Raw genomic sequence first — 20,768 nt, 5'->3', positions numbered from 1 at the left:
GAAGAATGAGGCAGTACTGGAGAATAGTCCAAATTTAAATATGGAGAGGGTGCCACCAACAGTCAGTAGAAGGAAGTGAAGTGAAATGAAGAGTTGTAGGTAGCTCTGAAATTGTTGGTTTATCCCTCAAAGGTAAAAGTTAAGAATGTTTAATGGCCCAGCATCTTTTCTGTAAGTATGAAATGTTAATTATTTATTTTTTTTCCCATCCAGGTGAAACAATTGCACAGCTCACAGACGTGGCACGCTTGGATCATCCAGAATCTGATAGCCACATAACAATCTTTACAGACAAAACGGGTGTGGTAAAAGCAGCAAGGCTGTTGCTTTCTTCTGTCACAAAGGTGCTGGTGTTAGCAGACAGAATTGTTATTAAGCAAATTATAACTTCCAGAAACAAGGTATTTTTTTGTTTTGTTTAACTGATACCTGGAGTCAATGCAAAAGAGTGGTGCTATTTTCATTGTATCTCTAGGGGAAGTGCAAAGTAAAGAGGTAAAAATAAGTCTTACACATGTTCACCTACCAGATACCTGAAACAGGATGGCTGTAAGTGAGGAGGAATAAAATAACAATTTTCAGTGACTTTCTACACTTTGTGATCTGTATTGTTCTGTTGACTTAGTATGCTTAAGATGCCGTGTTACTGCTCATTTAACTTTGTTTGCTGTGAAGTGGAAAGTGTATCTGTCAGTAAAATGGGCAATAAAAGCTTCTACTTTTTAAGGACTGGATGTTTGTACTGTCAGGATCACAAGGAGAGCATTGTAAATGTGTCTAATGCAAAAAGCTGTAAGGAACGCTGATAAAAGTGTGCTAGTGAAGTGAGGCTTACAGATTAAAAGGTTTTTTGTGCAGTTTAACTTATGTCTTGAAACTTAGCTTGAAACTACTTAGTTGACTTAAATAATGTATGAAGACCCACTTAACCTCAAATGTAATCTATTTCATGGACTGCACTGTCTTGACTGTAGGATATTCCTTTTTTTTCCTCTCTCCTGATGTGCTAAAACAAAAATAGAAAAACCTCACATTTGAAAAATGAGAGCCTGATAGGGCCTGGGTTTTTCCATTGAGCTTGTAATCCAGAGCAGAGCCCCTCTTTCCTCTTTTGACTCCTCATACCATCTGTCTTCTTTTGTCCCAGTTTGCTTTCCAGACATGTTGGTCTCTGTTGTGCAGCTTCTAGACTCAAGACACTTAGATGAGTCCAGATTTCAAAAACTACAGCAATACCTGCTTCAGTCTGGCTTTAGACTTAGCACTCATTTGCTGTCTTAGTGCTCTTTTCTCCCAGTGGTTGGTGAAGGTGGCAGCAGTTTTATCAATACTAGCTTTCTGAAGTTACTTGCAGCTTTGGTCTTTTCTTGCACTGGAGACCAGAACAGTGCTTTTAATAGCTTTTACTGACTTTCTTGGGCTTTTCTTCTGCCCTTGTATGCAGCTGTGCAGTGATCTGAGTTAATTTACCTTTCCAGAAGTGGCTGGAGTTAACACAGATTTAGGCCACAGAACAACTGTGCAAGTGCTTGTATCATGAAGGGATAAGGAGGGATATTATGCTTGCAGCAGCAGAGCATGGTTTATGATAGTCTTAAATATATATGAAACTATTGTCATATATACAGTGATATGAATTAGTAAGCATAGGTGCAGAATATAATTTTGAAGGTATTTAAAATGAAGTTTCATTTTCTAGAGAAAGTGTGTCTGACTCTAATTGCCCTAGTCACCCTAGCCTTTGTTGTCTTTTGGGTTTTATTGCATTCTCCTTTCTACACGTAGTCTATGTGTGTGTGAGAATGTTGCCTTCTGTTTATGGTACCAGTAGAGCAATTCACACCTCTAGGACCAAATTAAACAAATGATGGTGTCTTATACAGGCATACCCTGATATTTATAGAGTACGCTCCTGAAAAGTGTGTCAGACACTGGTATGATGGATACCAAAGCAGTTCTTCCTGTAAGAAATACCGTGGTGGAGGGATGATGCGGGCAGGGACTTAAGAGCACACAAATACTCAGAGACAGTGTAGAGACAGGATGGAAAGGTAGGAGCAGGATCATCAGTACTGCCAACTGGAGAAGATGCTGGCTTTTTGGAGTGGGTCACTGTTCCAGAAGATCTCAGCTGCATTTTCATCTTTGAGACCAAATGTTAAACTTTTAGTGCCAGTTTGCTGCCTCTTTCTGAATGCCTTAATTTTCACTGTCATCATCTTCCTCATATTAATCAAGAGTAGCTAAGTCAACCAAGGACAGAAAAACAGCTTAGTGGTTGGATGTCTAATGTCATAGACTGATGAAGTGATTCAGATCTTCTGGAATGGTGATCTGTTTCAGAACCCAACCTCTGGTTGATGATCCCAGTGATCCTGTTCATGCTTCTGCATCCTCCACACCATACATTATCCCTCTGTGTTCTTAGATTGTGTGCATTTCTTAAGTCCCTGCCCACATCCTTCCTACCTTACAAAATTTGCTTCACTGTCCATCAGACTTAGTTACTGCATCAGTGAGCTTAAAGTTTTGCTCTGCTTACTGTCATCAGTAAGCAGCATGGAGCGCTGGGGCAAGGGACATCATAGCGGGGGTTTGCTACAGGCCACTTGACCAGGGAGACCAAGCGGATGAAGCCCTCTATAGGCAGATAGGAGCAGCCTCACATTCACAAGTGCTGGCCCTCTTGAGGGACTTCAGCCACCCCAACATCTCTTGGAGGGGCAACACAGCAGGGCACAAGCAATCTAGGAAGTTCCTGGAATGTACTGATGATAACTTTTTCCTCCAAGTGATAGAGGAGCCCACGAGGAGAGGTGCCATGTTGGACCTTGTTCTCACCAACAAGGAGGGCCTGGTAGGGGATGTGAAGCTCAAGGGCAGCCTTGGCTGCAGTGACCACGAAATGATGGAATTCAAGATCCTCAGGGCAGGGAGGAGGGCGCGCAGCAAGCTCACTACCCTGGACTTCAGGAGAGCAGACTTCAGCCTCTTCAAGGATCTGCTTGGTAGAATACTGTGGGACAAAGTCCTGGAAGGAAGAGGGTCCCAAGACAGCTGACTAATATTCAAGGGTTGCCTCCTCCAGGCTCAGGAGCAATGCATCACAACAAAGAGGAAGTCAAGCAAAAACACCAGGAGGCCCCCATGGATGAACAAAGAGCTCCTAGGCAAAGTCAAACAAAAAAAGGAAGCCTACAGAGGGTGGAAGGAAGGGCAGGTAGCCTGGGAAGAATACAGAGAAACTGTCTGAGCAGCCAGGGAGCAGGTGAGGAACGCCAAAGCCCTGATAGAAGTAAATCTGGCCAGGGATGTCAAGGACAACAACAAAAGCTTCTATAGGTATGTCAGTGATAAAAGAAGGACGAGGGAAAATGTGGGTCCCCTCCGGAATGAAACGGGCGACCTGGTTACCCAGGATATGGAGAAGGCTGAGGTACTCAATGACTTCTTTGCCTCAGTCTTCACTGGCAAATGCTTGAGCCACACTGCCCAGGTCACAGAAGGCAGGGACTGGGAGAATGCAGAACCGCCCACTGTAGGAGAAGATCAGGTTTGAGAATATCCAAGGAACCTGAAGGTGCACAAGTCCATGGGACCTGATGAGATGCATCCACAGGTCCTGAGGGAACTGGTGGATGAAGTGGCCAGGCCCCTCTCCATGATACTAGAGAAGTCCTGACAGTCTGGTGAAGTTCCCACTGACTGGAAGAGGGGGAACATAACCCCCATTTTTAAGAAGGGAAAGAAGGAAGACCCAGGGAACTACAGGCTGGTAAGTCTCACTTCTGTGCCTGGCAAGGTCATGGAGCAGATCCTCCTGGAGACTATGCTCAGGCACATGGAGGATAAGGAGGTGATTGGTGATAGCCAACATGGCTTCACTAAGGGCAAATCATGCCTGAGAAACTTGGTGGCCTTCTGTGATGGGGTTACAGCATCGGTGGATAAGGGAAGGGCAGCTGACGTCATCTACCTGGACTTGTGCAAGGCATTTGACACTGTCCCACACAACATCCTTGTCTCTAAATTGGAGAGACATGGATTCGATGGATGGATGGACCACTCAATGGATAAGGAATTGGCTGGATGGTTGCACTCGAAGAGTTGTGGTCAATGGCTCAATGTCCAAGTGGAGAACAGTGACAAGTGGCGTTCCTCAGGGGTCGGTACTGGGACCGGCACTGTTCAACGTCTTTGTCGGCGACATGGAGAGCAGGATCGAGTGCACCCTCAGCAAGTTTGCTGACGACACCAAGCTGTGTGGTGTGGTCGACATGCTGGAGGGAAGGGATGCCATCCAGAGGGACCTTGACAGGCTGGAGAGGTGGGCCCGTGTGAACCGCATGAAGTTCAGCAAAGCCAAGTGCAAGGTCTTGCACATGGGTCTGGGCAATCCCAAGCACAGCTATAGGCTGGGTGAGGAATGGATGGAAAGCAGCCCTGAGGAGAAGGACTTGGGGGTGTTGATTGATGAGAAGCTCCACATGAGCTGGCAGTGTGTGCTTGCAGCCCAGAAAGCCAACTGTGTCCTGGGCTGCATCAAGAGAGGTGTGACCAGCAGGTCGAGGGAGGTGGTCCTGCCCCTCTACTCTGCTCTGGTGAGACCCCACCTGGAGTACTGCGTCCAGCTCTGGGGGCCCCAGTGCAGGAGAGACATGGAGCTGTTGGAGAGAGTCCAGAGGAGGGCCACGAAGCTGATCAGAGGGCTGGAGCACCTCTCCTATGAGGACAGGCTGAGAGAGTTGGGGTTGTTCAGCCTGGAGAAGAGAAGGCTCCAGGGAGATCTAATTGCGGCCTACCAGTACCTGAAGGGGCCTACAGGAAAGCTGGAAAGTGACTTGTTATCAGGGAGTATAGTGACAGGACAAGGGGTAATGGGTTTAAGCTGAAGGAGGGTCAATTTAGATTAGATGTTAGGAAGAAATTTATTACTATGAGGGTGGTGAGGCACTGGAACAGGTTGCCCAGAGAGGTTGTGGCTGCCCCCTCCCTGGAAGTGTTCAAGGCCACGTTGGATGGGGCTTTGGGCAACCTGGTCTAGTGGAGGGGGGTGGTTGGAACCGTGGCAGGGGGGTTGGAACTAGATGGTCTTTGAGGTTCCTTCCAACCCAAACCGTTCTATGATTCTACGATCAGTCAGGTTAGGAATGCCAGAACAATGGATAGAGAAGTGACAGATAGTGGGGGTGTTGCCGCACTATGAGGATTGGTTCAAAATATGGATTTGCCCTGAAGTGATGTCAGCCTGTCATTGCCATCTGAAAGGTGACATTCCTAGTGCAGCAGTAGCTGTGCAGTACTAAGTTCTAGTTGAGATATTAATAGGAACTTAGTCTTTTTTGATACATATTTTAACCTTCTATTTTAAAATGTACATTTTACTCTGTGTGCTTCATGTTGAAGAAAGTTTTAAAATGAAAAATTTTGAAGGCGTCACAGATATTTTGCATTTTAGCAGCTTCTTGAATAAGCTTTAGACAAATTTAGACCTGTCTATACTGTTTCTCCCTGTATGTAGTTTCTTAGAATGTCAGCTCTGCCTGGAACATCTAGAATTGTTAGCTATAATGAAAATGCATGTGCTTTCACCAAAACTTTTATTTGACAAGAGATTTGTCATGACAGAAACACTTGCTCTAGGGTAACTGTAACAGAGGTGCTTGCAACCAAGACCATACTCGTGGTCTGTACTTGCTTAAACCAACAATGATTGAGCATAATTACTCTTATTTTTTTTTATCCATTCTTAGAAGAGAAAGTTGTACCTTAACTTGTATGTTTTCTCCTTACCCCACATTCACTCTTTTTCATCCTCACTTTCCCAGTGCTGTGGGAGCTGCTATTTTCGCACCTTCATCTTTGTGCTGTTTCCTTCCAAGTCCTTTGCACCCCAGCCCTGCTCGTGCATCAACACCTGATTTGCGAAAGTTCCTGTTCCTGCAGCCTTTGTGGAACTGGCTACATAACATAAGATACTCAGACCAATACTGTGGTCTGGTGTTGCATGATACAGCACAGGATTTAGTGCAACATTTGCTTTATGTAGATTGTAACTGTGAGGTTGAAGAGCTGCTCTATTACAAAAGAACGGGTGCTTCCAAGAGGATTTACCTGGGTTGCTGGGAGGGGGTAGTTTGTCATAATCAGGTATGTAGAGTGCTTTTTTTAGTTGGGGGGAAGATACTTTTGTCATAAGAAAGGAAAAATAAGTTGACATTTATCCCTTTCAAGTTTGTCAAATTTTCATGTGGTATCTTCTCTACAGTCTGAAACACAATAAAGAACTGCTTTGAGTGTCTTCCCTTCTGAAGACATTTTGTGGATTTGAAAGATCACGTTGGGATTAGCAGCTGTGCCTCTAACCTGAAAAACCCGAATGTTAATCTTTGTTGTAAACCATATTGTAGTGACTTCAGCAGGGTAGCTTCAGTAATTTATAAGCTATATGATAATTTTTGCTGATTTTTTTTTTTAAATGCTGATTTCACATGCTTTTACGTATCTTGAGTAAGAGCTGGATACAACTTGCGTTCATTTAGTTCTTTGGTTTATATAGAGATAATAAAAATCTTCAGAGTTAGAGTAAGGTGTTGTTATGGAAAGCATGTATTAACTCATTTCTAACTTTTTTGTTTTCTTTTGAGGAATGCTGTTGCTTTTTTTTTTTAATGCACACAGTCATTAAAACACCTGTTTGTGCAACTGTGGTTTTACACTTTGAAAGTTATGCATCTGAAATTGAACTTTGAAACTGAGAGTTAGAACATAGGGATATAATCTGTAGATCAATTTCAAGTACTTATGTTTTTAAATTTAATATGACAGTAACATTTTTCCTAAATCTAGAAACTGAATCCTATAATACTGTTGATATTGGGAAGAGTGAGGAAAATGGTTTTTGAGAGTTGACAACAAATGACTCATTTTGAATGAAGCATGACTAGTAATTTAGACTTGATTTCCAGCTATGGAGTTATTAATGCTTAAATAGTCACAAAATATATACATTTTAAACAATGTGATTTAGAAGTGTCTGCAAATAATAATAATAATATTCCTAGTTTAGTAATAATGTTTTCTGTTTAGTATCTTAATAATCTTCAGTGTTTTCCCTTATCTTGCAGGTTCTTGCAACAATGGAACAACTAGAAAAAGTCAGTAGTTTCCAGGAGTTTGTACAAATATTCAGCCAGTTTGGAAATGAAATGGTAGAGTTTGCCCATTTGACTGGAGATCGGCAAAATGTAAGTATAATAAAAAGCTGTGTATCATTTAAGGTATCATTTTCATCTGATTTACTGGAAGATTTGGGTGGTTCTGAGACGGTTAACTAGCGTCCTATCTCTGAAACCTAACTTTTTCTCCTCCAAAAGGACATCTTTTGATTTTAAAGCTCAGCCTGAGAAATATTACTGCTTTGTTTGATCTGCATATCTTCCAGAAGCCTGGGTGCAGGCTATTTGAGAGGTCTTTTGGCTCCAATCACTGTATTTTGGCTCTAACTTTTCTGACTGTGTTGGTTTTGCGTGGCAAGGTTTTGGTAGCGGGGGGGGCTACAGGGGTGGCTTCTGTGAGAAGCTGCTAGAAGCTTCCCCTGTGTCTGATAGAGCCAAGGCCAGCCGGCTCCAAGATGGACCCGCTGCTGGCCAAGGCCAAGCCAATCAGCGCCTCTGTGATAACATAGTTAAGAAAGAGAAAAAAAAACAGTTAGAGCGTGCTTTTTGCAGCCAGAGAGAGGAGTGAGAAGATGTAAGAACATCTGCAGACACCAAGGTCAGTGCAGAAGGAGGGGGAGGAGGTGCTCCAGGCACCGGAGCAGAGATCCCCCTGCAGCCCGTGGTGAAGACCATGGTGAAGCAGGCTGTCCCCCTGCAGCCCATGGAGGGGGGATGAGGGGGTGTAGAGATTCCACCTGCAGCCCGTGGAGGACCCCACGTCAGAGCAGGTGGAGACACCTGAAGGAGGCTGTGGCCCCATGGGAAGCCCGCGCTGGAGCAAGCTCCTGGCAGGACCTGTGGACCTGTGGAGAGAGGAGCCCACGCCAGAGCAGGTTTGCTGACAGGACTTGTGACCCTGTGGGGGACCCACGCTGGAGCAGTTTGCTCCTGAAGGTCTGCACCCCATGGAGGAGACTCACGTTGGAGAAGGTTGTGAAGGACTGTCTCCCATGAGAGGGACCCCACGCTGGAGCAGGGGAACCATGAGAGGAGTCCTCCCCCTGAGGATGAAGAAGCGGCAGAAACACCGCGTGATGAACTGACCGTAACCCAGATTACGGTCAGTTCAACTTCCCAGGTTGAAGCTGGGAGTGAAGTTGAGCCTGGGAAGATGGGAGGGGTGGGGGGAGGTGTTTTAAGATTTGGTTTTATTTCTGATTCCTCTACTCTGTTTTGCTTAGTAATAAATAAGATGAATTCCCTCTCTTAAGTTCGGTCTGTTTTGCTCGTGACGATAATTAGTGAATGATCTCTCCCTGTCCTTATCTTGACCCCTAAGTTTTTTTTTTTTAGTTATACCTTTTCTCCCCTGTCTAGAGAAGGAGGGGAGTGAGTGAGCAGCTCTGGTGGGCACCTGGCCCCCAGCCAAGGTCGACCCACCACACTGACTTAATACTCTGGTAGAGAATTTATTTGTTGTTACTTGCAGAAACATTTGATGTTTGCAAATAGTAAAGGGATTTGAAAGCAGAGTAATTCTTTTAGAAAACTCCAAACATGAAATCTTCAGATTCTGATAAAGCATTTGCTTGGGTTTTGTTTTTGGTTTGGGTATTTTTATTATTATGGAATATTTTTCTAGGTTTAGGTCAAAATCTTTTTATATTGGGGTAATTTTTTTTTTACTTCTTGCATGCAGCTCCTCTTTTGAAGCCTTTCATTCATGCTGCTACTTCCATATAAATAAAAGGTTTGCTGAGGCTTAAGACTTCTGCTGTGAGCTCTAGTTGCTTCCCCTTGGCAGTCAAATCTTCCATTCAGAACTGAACCAGGGTCTGATATAGAGTCCCTAATATCCAGGAAAATTCAGAGTTCAATTTGTATAGACCTTTGGCCAACTTCATGCATATAGAAGTAGTTTTTTATGATATGGCAGAGCATCCTTCAGGTAAAACATTGGAGAACTTTCCTAAAAAAACCCCATACCACATTCCTTTTACTGTTGATGTGTTCAGAGCCTGCTAGTCATAGAGTGGTTTGGGTTGGAAAGGACCTTAAAGATCATCTAGATCCAACCCCCCTGCCATGGGCAGGGACACCCTTCACTAGACCACGTTGCCCAAAGCCCCATCCAGCCTGGCCTTGAACACTTCCAGGGAGGGGGCAGCCACAGCCTCTCTGGGCAACCTGTTCCAGCGCCTCACCACCCTCATAGTAAAGAATTTCTTTCTAACATCTAAATGTACCCTCGTTTAGCTTAAACCCATTACCCCTTGTCCTGTCACTACACTCCCTGATAACAAGTCCCTCTCCAGCTTTCCTGTAGGCCCCTTCAGGTACTGGTAAACTGCAATTAGATCTCCCCAGAGCCGCCTTTTCTCCAGGCTGAACAACCCCAACTCTCTCAGCCTGTCCTCATAGGAGAGGTGCTCCAGCCCTCTGAGCTTCGTGGCCCTCCTCTGGACTCTCTCCAACAGCTCCATGTCTCTCCTGCACTGGGGCCCCCAGAGCTGGACGCAGTACTCCAGGTGGGGTCTCACCAGAGCAGAGTAGAGGGGCAGGATCACCTCCCTCGACCTGCTGGTCACACCTCTTTTGATGCAGCCCAGGACACGGTTGGGTTTCTGGGCTGCAGGCTCACACTGCCAGCTCATGTTGAGCCAACATGCATGGCTCATGTTGAGCCAACACTGAGCTAAGTACATGCTCAGTATCATAGAATCAGTTCTGGAAAAGCTACATCTAGTTACATGAAATACCTGCTTGGAAATGAACTATCTGTATTTTTCCCTGACATATTCATAGCATTTGTTCCTTGGTAAGAGAAGGGTGCGTCACTAGTGATATTCTTTTCAACTCTTTTGTTTTCAGTGTTAAGTGGTCTTTGGCTCTCCCCTCCTTGCCTTCTTGACTCTTTTGGAAAGTATTTCATTAGTACTCTTTAAATTGTGCCAGGACTTTCCTGTTATGTTCATTTCACAGCGTATAGGCTGCTATGTGGCATTGTTAGTTCCTTAGTAGAATTATGGTAAGTATGCAGAAACTCTTGAGTGTGGTCGGATTTGTCAGAATGTAATGTCAGAATTTCAGAAAGGAGCTGTGGTGTTTGCTGTTTGTTTTTTTTAATGATGTGGTGATTTTGATCTTAAAGTTCTCCTGTAGTTGCTAAGTCAGATTTTTATAAAAATGTCAAAACAGACTGATACTGTGATTTATTCTTTTTTTTTTAATTTTTGTTAAGTTAGGGTAAATTAGGATTAATTCTATCCTGTAAACTGTTCCCTTTTCAGCTGGTCCCATTCAGTTGCCTGATCACACTCAGCTATCTTTGCAAGTATTGAGAAGATCTTAGTTGTTGCTTTCTAAGTTCTTCTCTTGTTAGACCCTCTTATGTGCTGAGGGATTCATGTCTTTCCCCTCTTCCCTCCCTCCCACCCCCATCCCAATTTGAACTCTTAAATTCTTCCCTTTTGATGAACTTTTCTGGGGGTATAGTTTGGTTTTGCAGGGGTATCCTTCTCCCTGCAGAGTTCTTGAAAAGTTCCTGTACTCAATGCCTTTCTACAAAGGAATTGCTTTTTTAGCCTGTTAAAACTTTCTTTATTACCGGTATGTAGTAAATATAACACTCAAGTAGACAAAAGCTTTGTTTTACATTTCCTTCAGAGCACTACAATGAAAATCTGGTGTTCTCTGTCTCTGCCTTACCCTCTCCCCCCATTTCAGACAATTGTTTTTAGTCAGGTGTATTTTTCCCCTTATTTTCCTATTTTATGAATAATGCTATATGATAATGATAGCAAAATTAGTGACAGTTTACATAACACGCTCTGTATCTCTGAGATCTTCCTTCTTTGAAATCTGAATTGAACAGAGCCAAGAATAAATGCATAAATTAAAATCCGTCTGAAAAGCAAGTTCTAGATCATGAGTTAGGCTGAAAATAGCAGTTGTCAGACGTAAAGAAGCTTTCTCACAACCCATCCATCTGCAAGAGAGTTTCCTTTTCCCAGTCTCACGAGCAGTTAACATTTTAGATACTGTGTAATATTCAGGTCATTTTTTTCTTTTGGTGTTTAGGATTTGAAGGATGAGAAGAAAAAGGCTAGAATGGCAGCATCTAGGGCTGTTCTTGAGAAGTGCACCATGATGCTCCTAACTGCTTCAAAGGTGAGTATGTGCACCCTTACACAACTTGGATAAATCACCGAGTGTGGCATCTGGCAGGATCACTGACTCTTCTTTCTCAGCCCCCCTGTAAATTTCATGCTAAAGAAGGGTATAAGAATAAAAAATGAGTAGAGGAAAATCTTTACATTCTGAGTAACAGTATGAATTCTGCTTAACACAATAGCAGTTTAACAAAAAGAGTTTATTGTATTCTAACACATTCTTTAGACTTGCCTTACCTGAAAGCATTCATTTTGCTATACTGCCTGTGTACTCTTTCATAATACCTACTTTGCTTTTTTTAAAGACTTGTCTGAGGCATCCAGACTGTGAATCTGCTCGTATAAACAAAGATGGAGTTTTTCATCGGATGAGATTAGCTTTGGAACAGGTAATAGAAATTGTAACTGACTCCAGACCAAACGGAGAAAACGAAATAGCCCCCATCAGCATATATTCTGGCATCAAGGAATTCAAGGTAAGAGTAGAAATAGTGCTGTTTTCTACAGCCTAATAAATTACCGCAAAACTAGAATTTTGAATAAAAAAATACTTTTTTTAAATTCCAAATGGTGGAGCTGCATCTCTTCAGCAGTGTTAACTTAAATAACTGTCCCAAAATGCTAGAGAATCTGACAAGAGGTGATTATAATTTCATTGTTGTTGCCAAAATACACCTTCTGATACTTGCCATCTCCTCCTGAGTCAGAATGCATTCAGCAGTCTAATGTTCTGTCGAGGTGATGCCTTGAACGTTGAATAAACTTAAGTATCGGCATACCGATCTGAATTTCATTAAAATTGTTGTTGTTGTACAATTCTTGCTTTGTAATTGGTAGTATTTTTAAAACTGCGCACAAAAATATTCTTCCAAACATTCAAAAGAGCAAACTGTCATTCAAAGGAAATGTTATGAAATGAAATTGTTGTCTTTTAGGTCAGTATATTTTTCCTGATAAAGGCTTTTCTAAATTTCATAATCAGTTAAGAACAGTTGATGAAAAAACATGTCTTATTTCTTTGGAATATGTCACTTTGATTTTATTATTTTCATTTATTTATTTATTCCCTCCGCTTTAGAAGTTGGTTGAAATTTTTGTGAAGTGCCTCAAAGTATTTGATTTGCTACATGTAAATTTTTAGAAAAATACTCCAAATAGATTATATGCATGTGGAAACATCAAACAAAATTTGAGTAAACAATTAATTTCCGAAACTTACTGAATTTAAAAACTTTTTATTGATGCAGTAGAACAGTAATGTATTTGCTGTTCCTTCTGCTAAGTGGCCAGTAATTTGCTGATACTATTATTGCATTAAAAAAAAAAAATCCCAAACACTAAACTGGAGGTCTGGATACAAGCAAATTGTCAGATTACTTTGAAAATAAGTGAATAATAAAAAAAAGCACTGAGGAAAAAAATAAAATCTAAAATTATGCATTTGCTTTCCGCATTTACATCACAACTGTATAACCACATAAATTCTCAAGGAACTGCTATGCTTCTTTTTCAGAATAAAGTGGAGGGTCTTCGTGAGAATCTTTATTTTCTCTCAAAAGAGAACCTTTCCACAATGCTGGAAGTTATCCTGGAACATACGGAGGACTTCACAGACTCTGCCTATACCAGTCATGAGCACAGAGAACACATTTTGGAGCTGTCTAAACAGGCTAAAATGGAACTAGAGCAGCTGGTTTCAGTGTGGATGCAAGCTGTAAGAGCTTTTTAGCAAAGTAAATCTTTTCACCTCTACTTTGGAAAGAAATTTTTAATGCAGTGTTTCTTCTGCTGTAGGAATAGAGAACTGTGTATGTTCCTCACAGTGGGAGCTGATCAAGGAAGCCAGAGTTTGTTCTGTGCTTCTGCAGGTTCAGTATGTTCTGTCCTCTCCCTGCCCCAGTGGTATTGCTTCATTCTTTGATTCTTTGATAGCTAAATTAGGCTACTAGTGGCATTAACCTAATTTTAATGAAGCTGTAAGTAGAAACAAGAAGGCGAGTGGAAGTGTCATTGCAGAGTCTTAAACAGGTCTTTTGATTGAGTAGTTCAGAGACTTCAATTGTCTTGATCCCATGGCAGTGGCCACAGTTTCTGTTTGTTTTCAACAGAATATTGGAAACACTTAAATTATTGAAAATGGAAATATTCTAAAAAAACTGACTGGGTTTTTTTAAACCTTGTGGAGAGAGGAGAGAGAGGAAAGAGACACTAAGACTTACAGGGAATTTTTATTTGTCCTTTTTACAAGATTTAAATGATAGTAGTTTTTCCTTTTTAGAGAAGTAGCACATTAAGCTTCCCACTGTCATTTGTCTTATCTTGTTCCTTGAAGATGATACAGTTTGAAGAGCATATAAATCTTCTTGATAATACAGACTGTTGTTATTAGAAGAGGACACACATAGAATATTAATTGCACAAAATCCCACAACTCTAAGAAACTAAATCTGTGGTTAGCTTGGTGTTGGTGTTTAGCCCTGCAAGGCAGCTGTGTAGGCACTGCTCAGCAATAGCTAACACATCCCTGTATTATCAACACTGTTTTTATCACAAATCCAAAACAGCACCGTACCAGATACTATGAAGAAGACTAATTCTCCCCCAGCCAAAACCAGTACACTTGGGTATTTCTAAGCTCTGTTACAGGTGGAAACTGATCACCTCTAGATAATTTACATGCTATATTTCAAGGGATAGAAATGAGAGCTTAGTACTGGGGGATATGTAGATATGTAGAGCTCTTAGAGTGCCCAGTTATTTCCCTTTCCACTCACCATACTTCCTTTTAGCAAGTCAAGTAACTGTGAGTCTTCAGTGAAGAGTATATGGTAAAACAGAAGTGTCTTGTAACCTAGGTTAAGTCTAAATTAGACTGACATCACTGATCTGTTCATTTGTGTTATTGTGGGTTAATGAAAACTAGCTGGACCACAACAGATAATCTAATGCTGTTGATTGAATTTTAAATGTTTCTGAAATCCTTCCTGTGTATGTTCAAGCTTATAAGGTTGCAAGCTACTGTCCTGTTTTAGGCTTTCCCCTAACCTTATTTTGGCTAAACAATTCCTTCACTTGTGGTGTTTTGGGTTTGCTTGTTTGGAGTTTGTTGTTGTTTGTTTGTTTTTTTTAAAAGTTGCACATAGAAGCAAAAATGTGCACATGAATTAAGTAAAAGAAATAAAAAGGACACTCTAGTGAGTGTAAAACATTATGCTCTTTGTGTTAAAAGTGATTTTGTGATGTTACACTTTTACACAAATTATTTAAAGGAAAGCATTAAATTTGAGGGACAGGTGGCTTTAAGACTTAGAACAGAGAAGAATACCTGAAAAAATGATCATATTGGCTTCAGTGGGATTTCTTTTCCTTTAAATAGAGGGTGTGCGTGTCTATACCTACACGCATTTTGTGTGTGTATGTTTATGTTAATTTAGTCTCTGAGGGGCTAATGCTTTTGCAGCTATGGCCATGTTAATGGTCCCACCTAGGATAATAGTTTCCAATATATTTTGGACGAGAATGCAAAACCACTGCTACTTAACTCTTTTTCCAGTGTATGTCTCTTGAGATTTGGTAGTTCCATAGATATGTGCTATTTGCAGAAGTGGGAGCTCTGTCTTGAAGCTACCTCAACAAACTGTACTTGTTTAAATGAGAAAATGATTTGAAGTCTTACAAGGATGCTTTCAGTAACCTTTTTGTAATTCAGTATAGAACATTTGGTATAAGTTTTAGGTACCACTGTATTTTAAAAGGGTACTTACATTAAAAACAAACCAACAAAACCTTAAACTGTTGCTCTACTTTAGGTTGTTTAGACAGGAGATTTTTGGAAGCTTAAGGAAACCCTTTTCCTGAAAAAAGCTCAGTGAGGTTTAGAAATAAATTCTTGTTGAACAGGAGGAGTCAGTTAGCTTGCATCACTTATTTTTAGATCTGATTTGGTGATAAAGATTTCTAGAAAGGAATTTTTCAAGTAAAATTTACACAGGATGTGCAAATGAAAACATTACATCTAGAAAGAAATAGCTATCTTCTAAAGTAACTTGAAGTAATGACACATGATGTGAAGGTGGGATTTTCTGTGTAATGTTGCTTTCTTTGGTTTGTAGCAAAACCAGAAGACAAAAGATCTCATGGAAGACTTGGAAGTAGCCATTTTAAAAACATGCCAGTGCATGAATGAACTTAAAAGAGAGGTAAGTCTAGTTTAAACAAGCATAAACTGAATAAAAGCTTGAATTTCTTACTTGTATATGAAGTTGTAAAATAGGATCCTGTACCCCAAAAGGCTAGTATATACGGTATATATATATTTGTAGACAAATCAGAATCAGAATTCTGTAGCTAAATCAGAATTACATCAGGGAGCTAGTATGCAATCATCTTCTGCATCCATCCTTACAACTGATTAGAAATTTGTTGGATACATAGGCTTTTTGCTAACTCTGAGAACAATTTAAAAAAATGATACATGGGATGGACTGTACTTGCTGATCAGAGTGTGTGTCGTCCACCCCCCCACACTTAACAGATAGCCTTGGCTCCCTGTCTGTTCTACAGATTTGAGAATACAGAATTACTGGTTTCTGGCAGCTTCCAAAATATTTGCAGAGCATTCAGGTATCTTTTCAACTGCTTTGCATTATTGTTCCTTTAAACAGATGGAAAAATGAAGACTAAGGACAGTGATGGTTTCAATACTAGGCTACAGAGCAGTGCAAAGATGTCAGAGAAGTATGGTGAACTTGCTCAAACTGAGCTCTCAGCTGCTGTAACTGGAAAACCTCAAGTGCTCAAAAAATCATGCTGCATTTTTTTTTAATAGAGAGAAAATGAGAAATTGAAAAAATTTCAAAATGAGAAATTTCATCTTCCGGAATATAATTCCTGCAGCTGTCCTGAAGATCTGAATAGTGCTTTGAATCTATTTCAGTTAAGTGCTTTGCACTTCTGCTGTCAGGCAGTGTGTTGGGCCCCCAGAAAATGTAGGATACGTAATTTGTGCACTTTGATTAATAATTTTTTTTCTCTGATCACCATGATGTAGGAAGTCAGTAGCTGACATTCAGCTGCTTTAACTGTTAAGATCATGCTTTTTTGAGTAACATCGCTCCAGTGCGCTGAATGAGGAGGAAGGGTTCCCGGTCAAAATAGTATGCAACTATGCAATTGCACAGATCATAAAGCTAAAGGTGGCTGGAGTATCGTATGTGGCAGAAATCGTTAATATCTTGTATTTTCTTGCAGCTCCATAAATGTAAATCTTACCATGTTGTCCTGCCCACAGGTTTCTATTTGTAAAAATGTCATGCAACAAAGACTACACATTTAAGTCAAAGAATTTTGTGACAATAATAGAAAATTTCCTTCTGTAAACCAACTAACAGAGGTGGCATAAAATACAAAATAGTGGGTTACTCGTGCCCTGTGATGTAGCTCCATATTAAAAGCAATGCAGGTGAAAAAGTAGCACGCTGGTTTAGAAATTGTGGAACAGATTGAGTGGGTTTGGATTTCTAAGCTAACAAAGCCTAAGTTCTGTATGACTTGTTTTAGTGACCTGTAGAGTATGAAAGCTTGTTTAGTAAGAGCTTTTTTAAATGCACAGGATTAATACTTCTCATAGAAGTAAATTTAGAGTATTATGTAATTTTCCTTGTTCTCTATGTAGTGCCTGGATTGATCTCAGAGTAGCTATACTTCTGTACATGGCTGAAAAGGACTGTCTTGTCAGTCTGTCTTCGGGTGCTGCGGTGTATCAGTCAGCAACCAGGCTCTCTGTTGGTGAAATTTAAGTATTGTGACTCTAATTAAAATGTTTTTGAGCGCCTGGGTGGCTGAGAACATAAGACAGCCTTGTTGAAAGTAGTTCTTTTCCATCTCTGTCACTTAATGGAAGAAACAAAAGGTATGTTCCTTCCTTGAGATTATTTTCCTGCTAATGATCAGAGACAACATTAAGTAGATTTCTTTTTTAGATCAGGATGAAAAGAATCTCTAATGAAAAGGTAATCTCTATGTAGCCTATATATAAATGAGTATTGCCAGTTTCTCCTCTAACATTACAAGGCTTGCAGATATCCGTTCTTCAGAGCTGACTTCATTTCTGGTATTAGTGGTTTGTGCTAATTTTAATGACACACAAGCAATGCTATATAAATAGTTTATAACAGATTGTCATAGCTTTTTTTATTTCTCTCTAAAAACCAGTCATAGCAGGTTTTGAGACAATTCAGGTTTCTTGCATGAAATTATAAACAAACAAAAACCCACCAAACAACCCTTAATTCTGGACTGCACAGGAAGTACTGCCAGAGGAAGCGGGAAGGTAGAGTCCAGTGGAATAAAAAAACCAACATACTGTTTTAGTAAACATTCTGTCCTCTACAGAGTCAAGGCCCACCAGTTTCACAATTTCAAGCTCATTGCATTCATAAGAACTCGAAAAATAACCTTCTTGAACAGCCAAGTTTGTATATTCAGTGCAGTCCAGCAAATTGAGTGTAATATTACCAGACTCATAGTAGTCTTACGAGCATAAGAATGCTCTGCTTTTTCTAAAGCTTGCTCTTTTGGTTTTACCTATGTTTTTAAAATGAGGCTGATTACAGCGCATAGGTAAAGCTACTATGACTAGTCACTAGAACTAGCAGTAGCTGTTGCTGATAGCTGTTGTCAAGCAAAGTCCTAAACAGCCCAATTTCAGGAGATCCATGGGTCTGAAAGTGTGTCTGGATTTAGGGATGTGTTTCAAAGGGAGGCTTCTCCTTGCTTGTTGGGAGGTCAGGGAGAGTGCTTGAGACTTCTCCAAGACCCATCTCTGGCTTCAGTCTCCTTGCAGAAAAGATGCTTTTAATTTTCTAAGGCTGTGTCACAAGCTGATTATGTTCAAACTTTTCTTTGCATCACTGAGAATTCAGTTTATCCACAGGAACTTAATTCTGGTATATTATAAACTCAGATGCTATGTGGTTTTGGTCTGGTTCTGTTAATATGTGTTCTTCATGAGAAATAGTGGCCATTGTGCCATGCTTATGCTAAACTTGGTGCCCCCAAATTTGCACCTCTGTTTTTTCCCAGCTGTAACATTATCAGAAAGCAGCAGTGTGATAACTTCATGTCCTGATTTTACCCAGCTGCTCTTTTGTTTCTCTCCATGTTTGGTTGTGGGTGGTTTGTTTGGTTTTGTTGGGGGGTTTGGGTTTTTTTTGGTAGTGGATTTTATCTTTGTACTTTGAATAGTAACTGAAGAATTAAAGCCCCAGATAATACACAGGCTCTATATGAGCTTTCATGGCAGTAAATTTTTTACTTCTTGGAAAAATCAATCTGTCTTTGAAGTTTATTTGATTTGATACTGGATGCAGTTTTTTCCTTCCAAGGTTTATTTCTCCTTCTTTTCATGCTATTCAAGGTCCACAATGCAGCAACATCTTTGGCAGCAGATCTGCTAAAATATCATACGGATCATATGGTTCTCAAAGCATTAAAAATCACAGGAGCAGAAGGAAATCTTGAAGCTGTAGCAGAATATACTTGCAAGCTATCAGAGCAGAAAGAACAACTTGTTGAGGTGAGTTCATGGCTGCTTTCATTTTATGAGGCATTTAGAAAATGAGTGGCCATATTTGTCTTAATCTGTTCCTTAAGAAAGCTTTAGTGGGGTTTTTTGTCATTTTTATTTTATTTTATTTCCTCACATAGTGTTGAATTTTGTAGTGTTCTTGGTATGGTCTGAGCCAGAGGAGTCACTGTGGCATACAGATGTGGTAGAAGGGATGTAGTCTTACCCATTTCTCCTGGACGTAGACTCTAACTTGTTGTTTAACTCTGTATTATCTGTATGTACATACTGGGGCTAAAATATTCTTTTAAAAATACATTTCTTGATCCAAGTAGAGATGACAGACTTGTTCTTTCAAGCAGTAGGCATCCAGCAGCAGCTGAACACAAAGACAAATTTTAAGAATGCTGGGAATGTAAGATTTCTTAATTCACTGAACTTGACTGTTTTGAAGATCTTGTGTAGTTCTTGTCAGTCAACAGAGGGCCACTGAAAATGTTTTCTCCTCTGTGAAAAGCAGAGTGCGTGTTTCATGTACTGATACATGCATGGCTGCATATGGTAGTATCCACATATATGTGAACAAATAATACTTCCAAGACTACAGAGAGATCATGGCTCTTATGAGCATCTGTGTAGCAGATGTCTACCACGTATACCTTGTGCTCTCTCATCTGACAGAGAGAAAATTATCTGTGAGTAGATGAAGATTCAGATGACACGATTCAGAACAAGCATGAATTGGAAGCATTAGAGAGGTATTGCATTTATGAGCATTCCTCACTTCCAACCCACAGTGTGAGATAGCACAAAGAATGCTGCCTCAGGGGCGATTTCTCTGAGATCTTTGTGATCTCCTCTTGGTGATGACATTAATGGTATGGCCTCTTTTTTTGTTCCTTTCCAAGATGATGAGGGTTGCCTTTCAGCCTGCGGTCTTTGTGATGTATGGTGTTAGGCAGAGGTACTGAGTTGCATTAGGAAGTGCGTGCTGTGAGAGCAAGGCTTGCTCAGATAGTGTTGGAGCACTGAGCTAGGCAGAGTGAGAAAGACACAAGTTTCATATTTTGCATTTATATTTTCTCTGTGCTAGAACCGTTTATGGAATTTTAGCATCTATACAATATTGGTGTGTTGAACTTATCGGAGCATAGCTTGTACTATTGACTCAAATAGAACTTCCCAATTCGTTTATTAAGTTTTCAGGCATACTGTGGAGATTTTTTTTGTAATTTCTTTTTTTTTTTTTAAATTATTCAAGAGTGTGTGCATATGTAGTTTTGCTTCACTTCTACGAATTCTGTTACATACTGTGGTCTTAAGGTGGAGCAGAAGTAACTACCAAGTAGGAGACATACAAAGGTACATCATTTTGATCTGGAACGTGGTGATGCCAGAAGCTATACTTGCATGGCATCTAATACTCATTAATTTCTCAAAAATTCTGATATCACATGGGGCTTGAGTTTTCATCACAGAAGTATGAATACGCAGAAGCAACACACTTGAACTTCTGGGACTGGCAAATCAATGCTGTGGATTTTTAATTTCGACTTTAATGTCCCCTTTTTCTCTGACTACTTACTGTTCCAGTGAGACACTGATATTTTTTTTTTTTCCCCCCCAGGCATAACCATGAGGTTAAATAGTGTTTGTATGTGAGGCCTTATAGCATTTCTGATGATGGACAGTGCAGTTAGTTTCATATATGCTGTCTCTATCTTATAAATTCTCCCTTTGATCTGAAAACTTCAACGTTCCTTCTCAGCCCAAAGTTCACAATTAATTTGATACTGACGTGCTCAAAGATAATTCAGTCCCTTGGATGATGAAAGCCTAAATTTTCCACATAGTTGCTAATTGCTGAGT

The 20,768-nt window shown here is 40.5% G+C and overlaps 1 protein-coding gene across 1 annotated transcript in view; it reads left to right on the top strand.

Moving 5' to 3' along the window:
* The window catches only part of CTNNAL1 (catenin alpha like 1), a 63,407-nt gene that overhangs the window by 26,364 nt on the left and 16,275 nt on the right, over positions 1-20,768 (top strand). The window contains exons 3-9 of the mRNA XM_075744639.1: positions 214-401; positions 7,128-7,247; positions 11,241-11,330; positions 11,638-11,808; positions 12,846-13,046; positions 15,445-15,531; positions 18,750-18,908. Of these exons, the coding sequence (XP_075600754.1) occupies positions 214-401; positions 7,128-7,247; positions 11,241-11,330; positions 11,638-11,808; positions 12,846-13,046; positions 15,445-15,531; positions 18,750-18,908 (1,016 nt within the window). The remainder of the gene's footprint in view (positions 1-213; positions 402-7,127; positions 7,248-11,240; positions 11,331-11,637; positions 11,809-12,845; positions 13,047-15,444; positions 15,532-18,749; positions 18,909-20,768) is intronic.

This window comes from Balearica regulorum, chromosome 2 (assembly GCF_011004875.1).
Source record: "Balearica regulorum gibbericeps isolate bBalReg1 chromosome 2, bBalReg1.pri, whole genome shotgun sequence".
NCBI classification, from domain to species: Eukaryota; Metazoa; Chordata; class Aves; order Gruiformes; family Gruidae; genus Balearica; species Balearica regulorum.
This window is presented reverse-complemented; position numbering and strand designations above follow the sequence as displayed.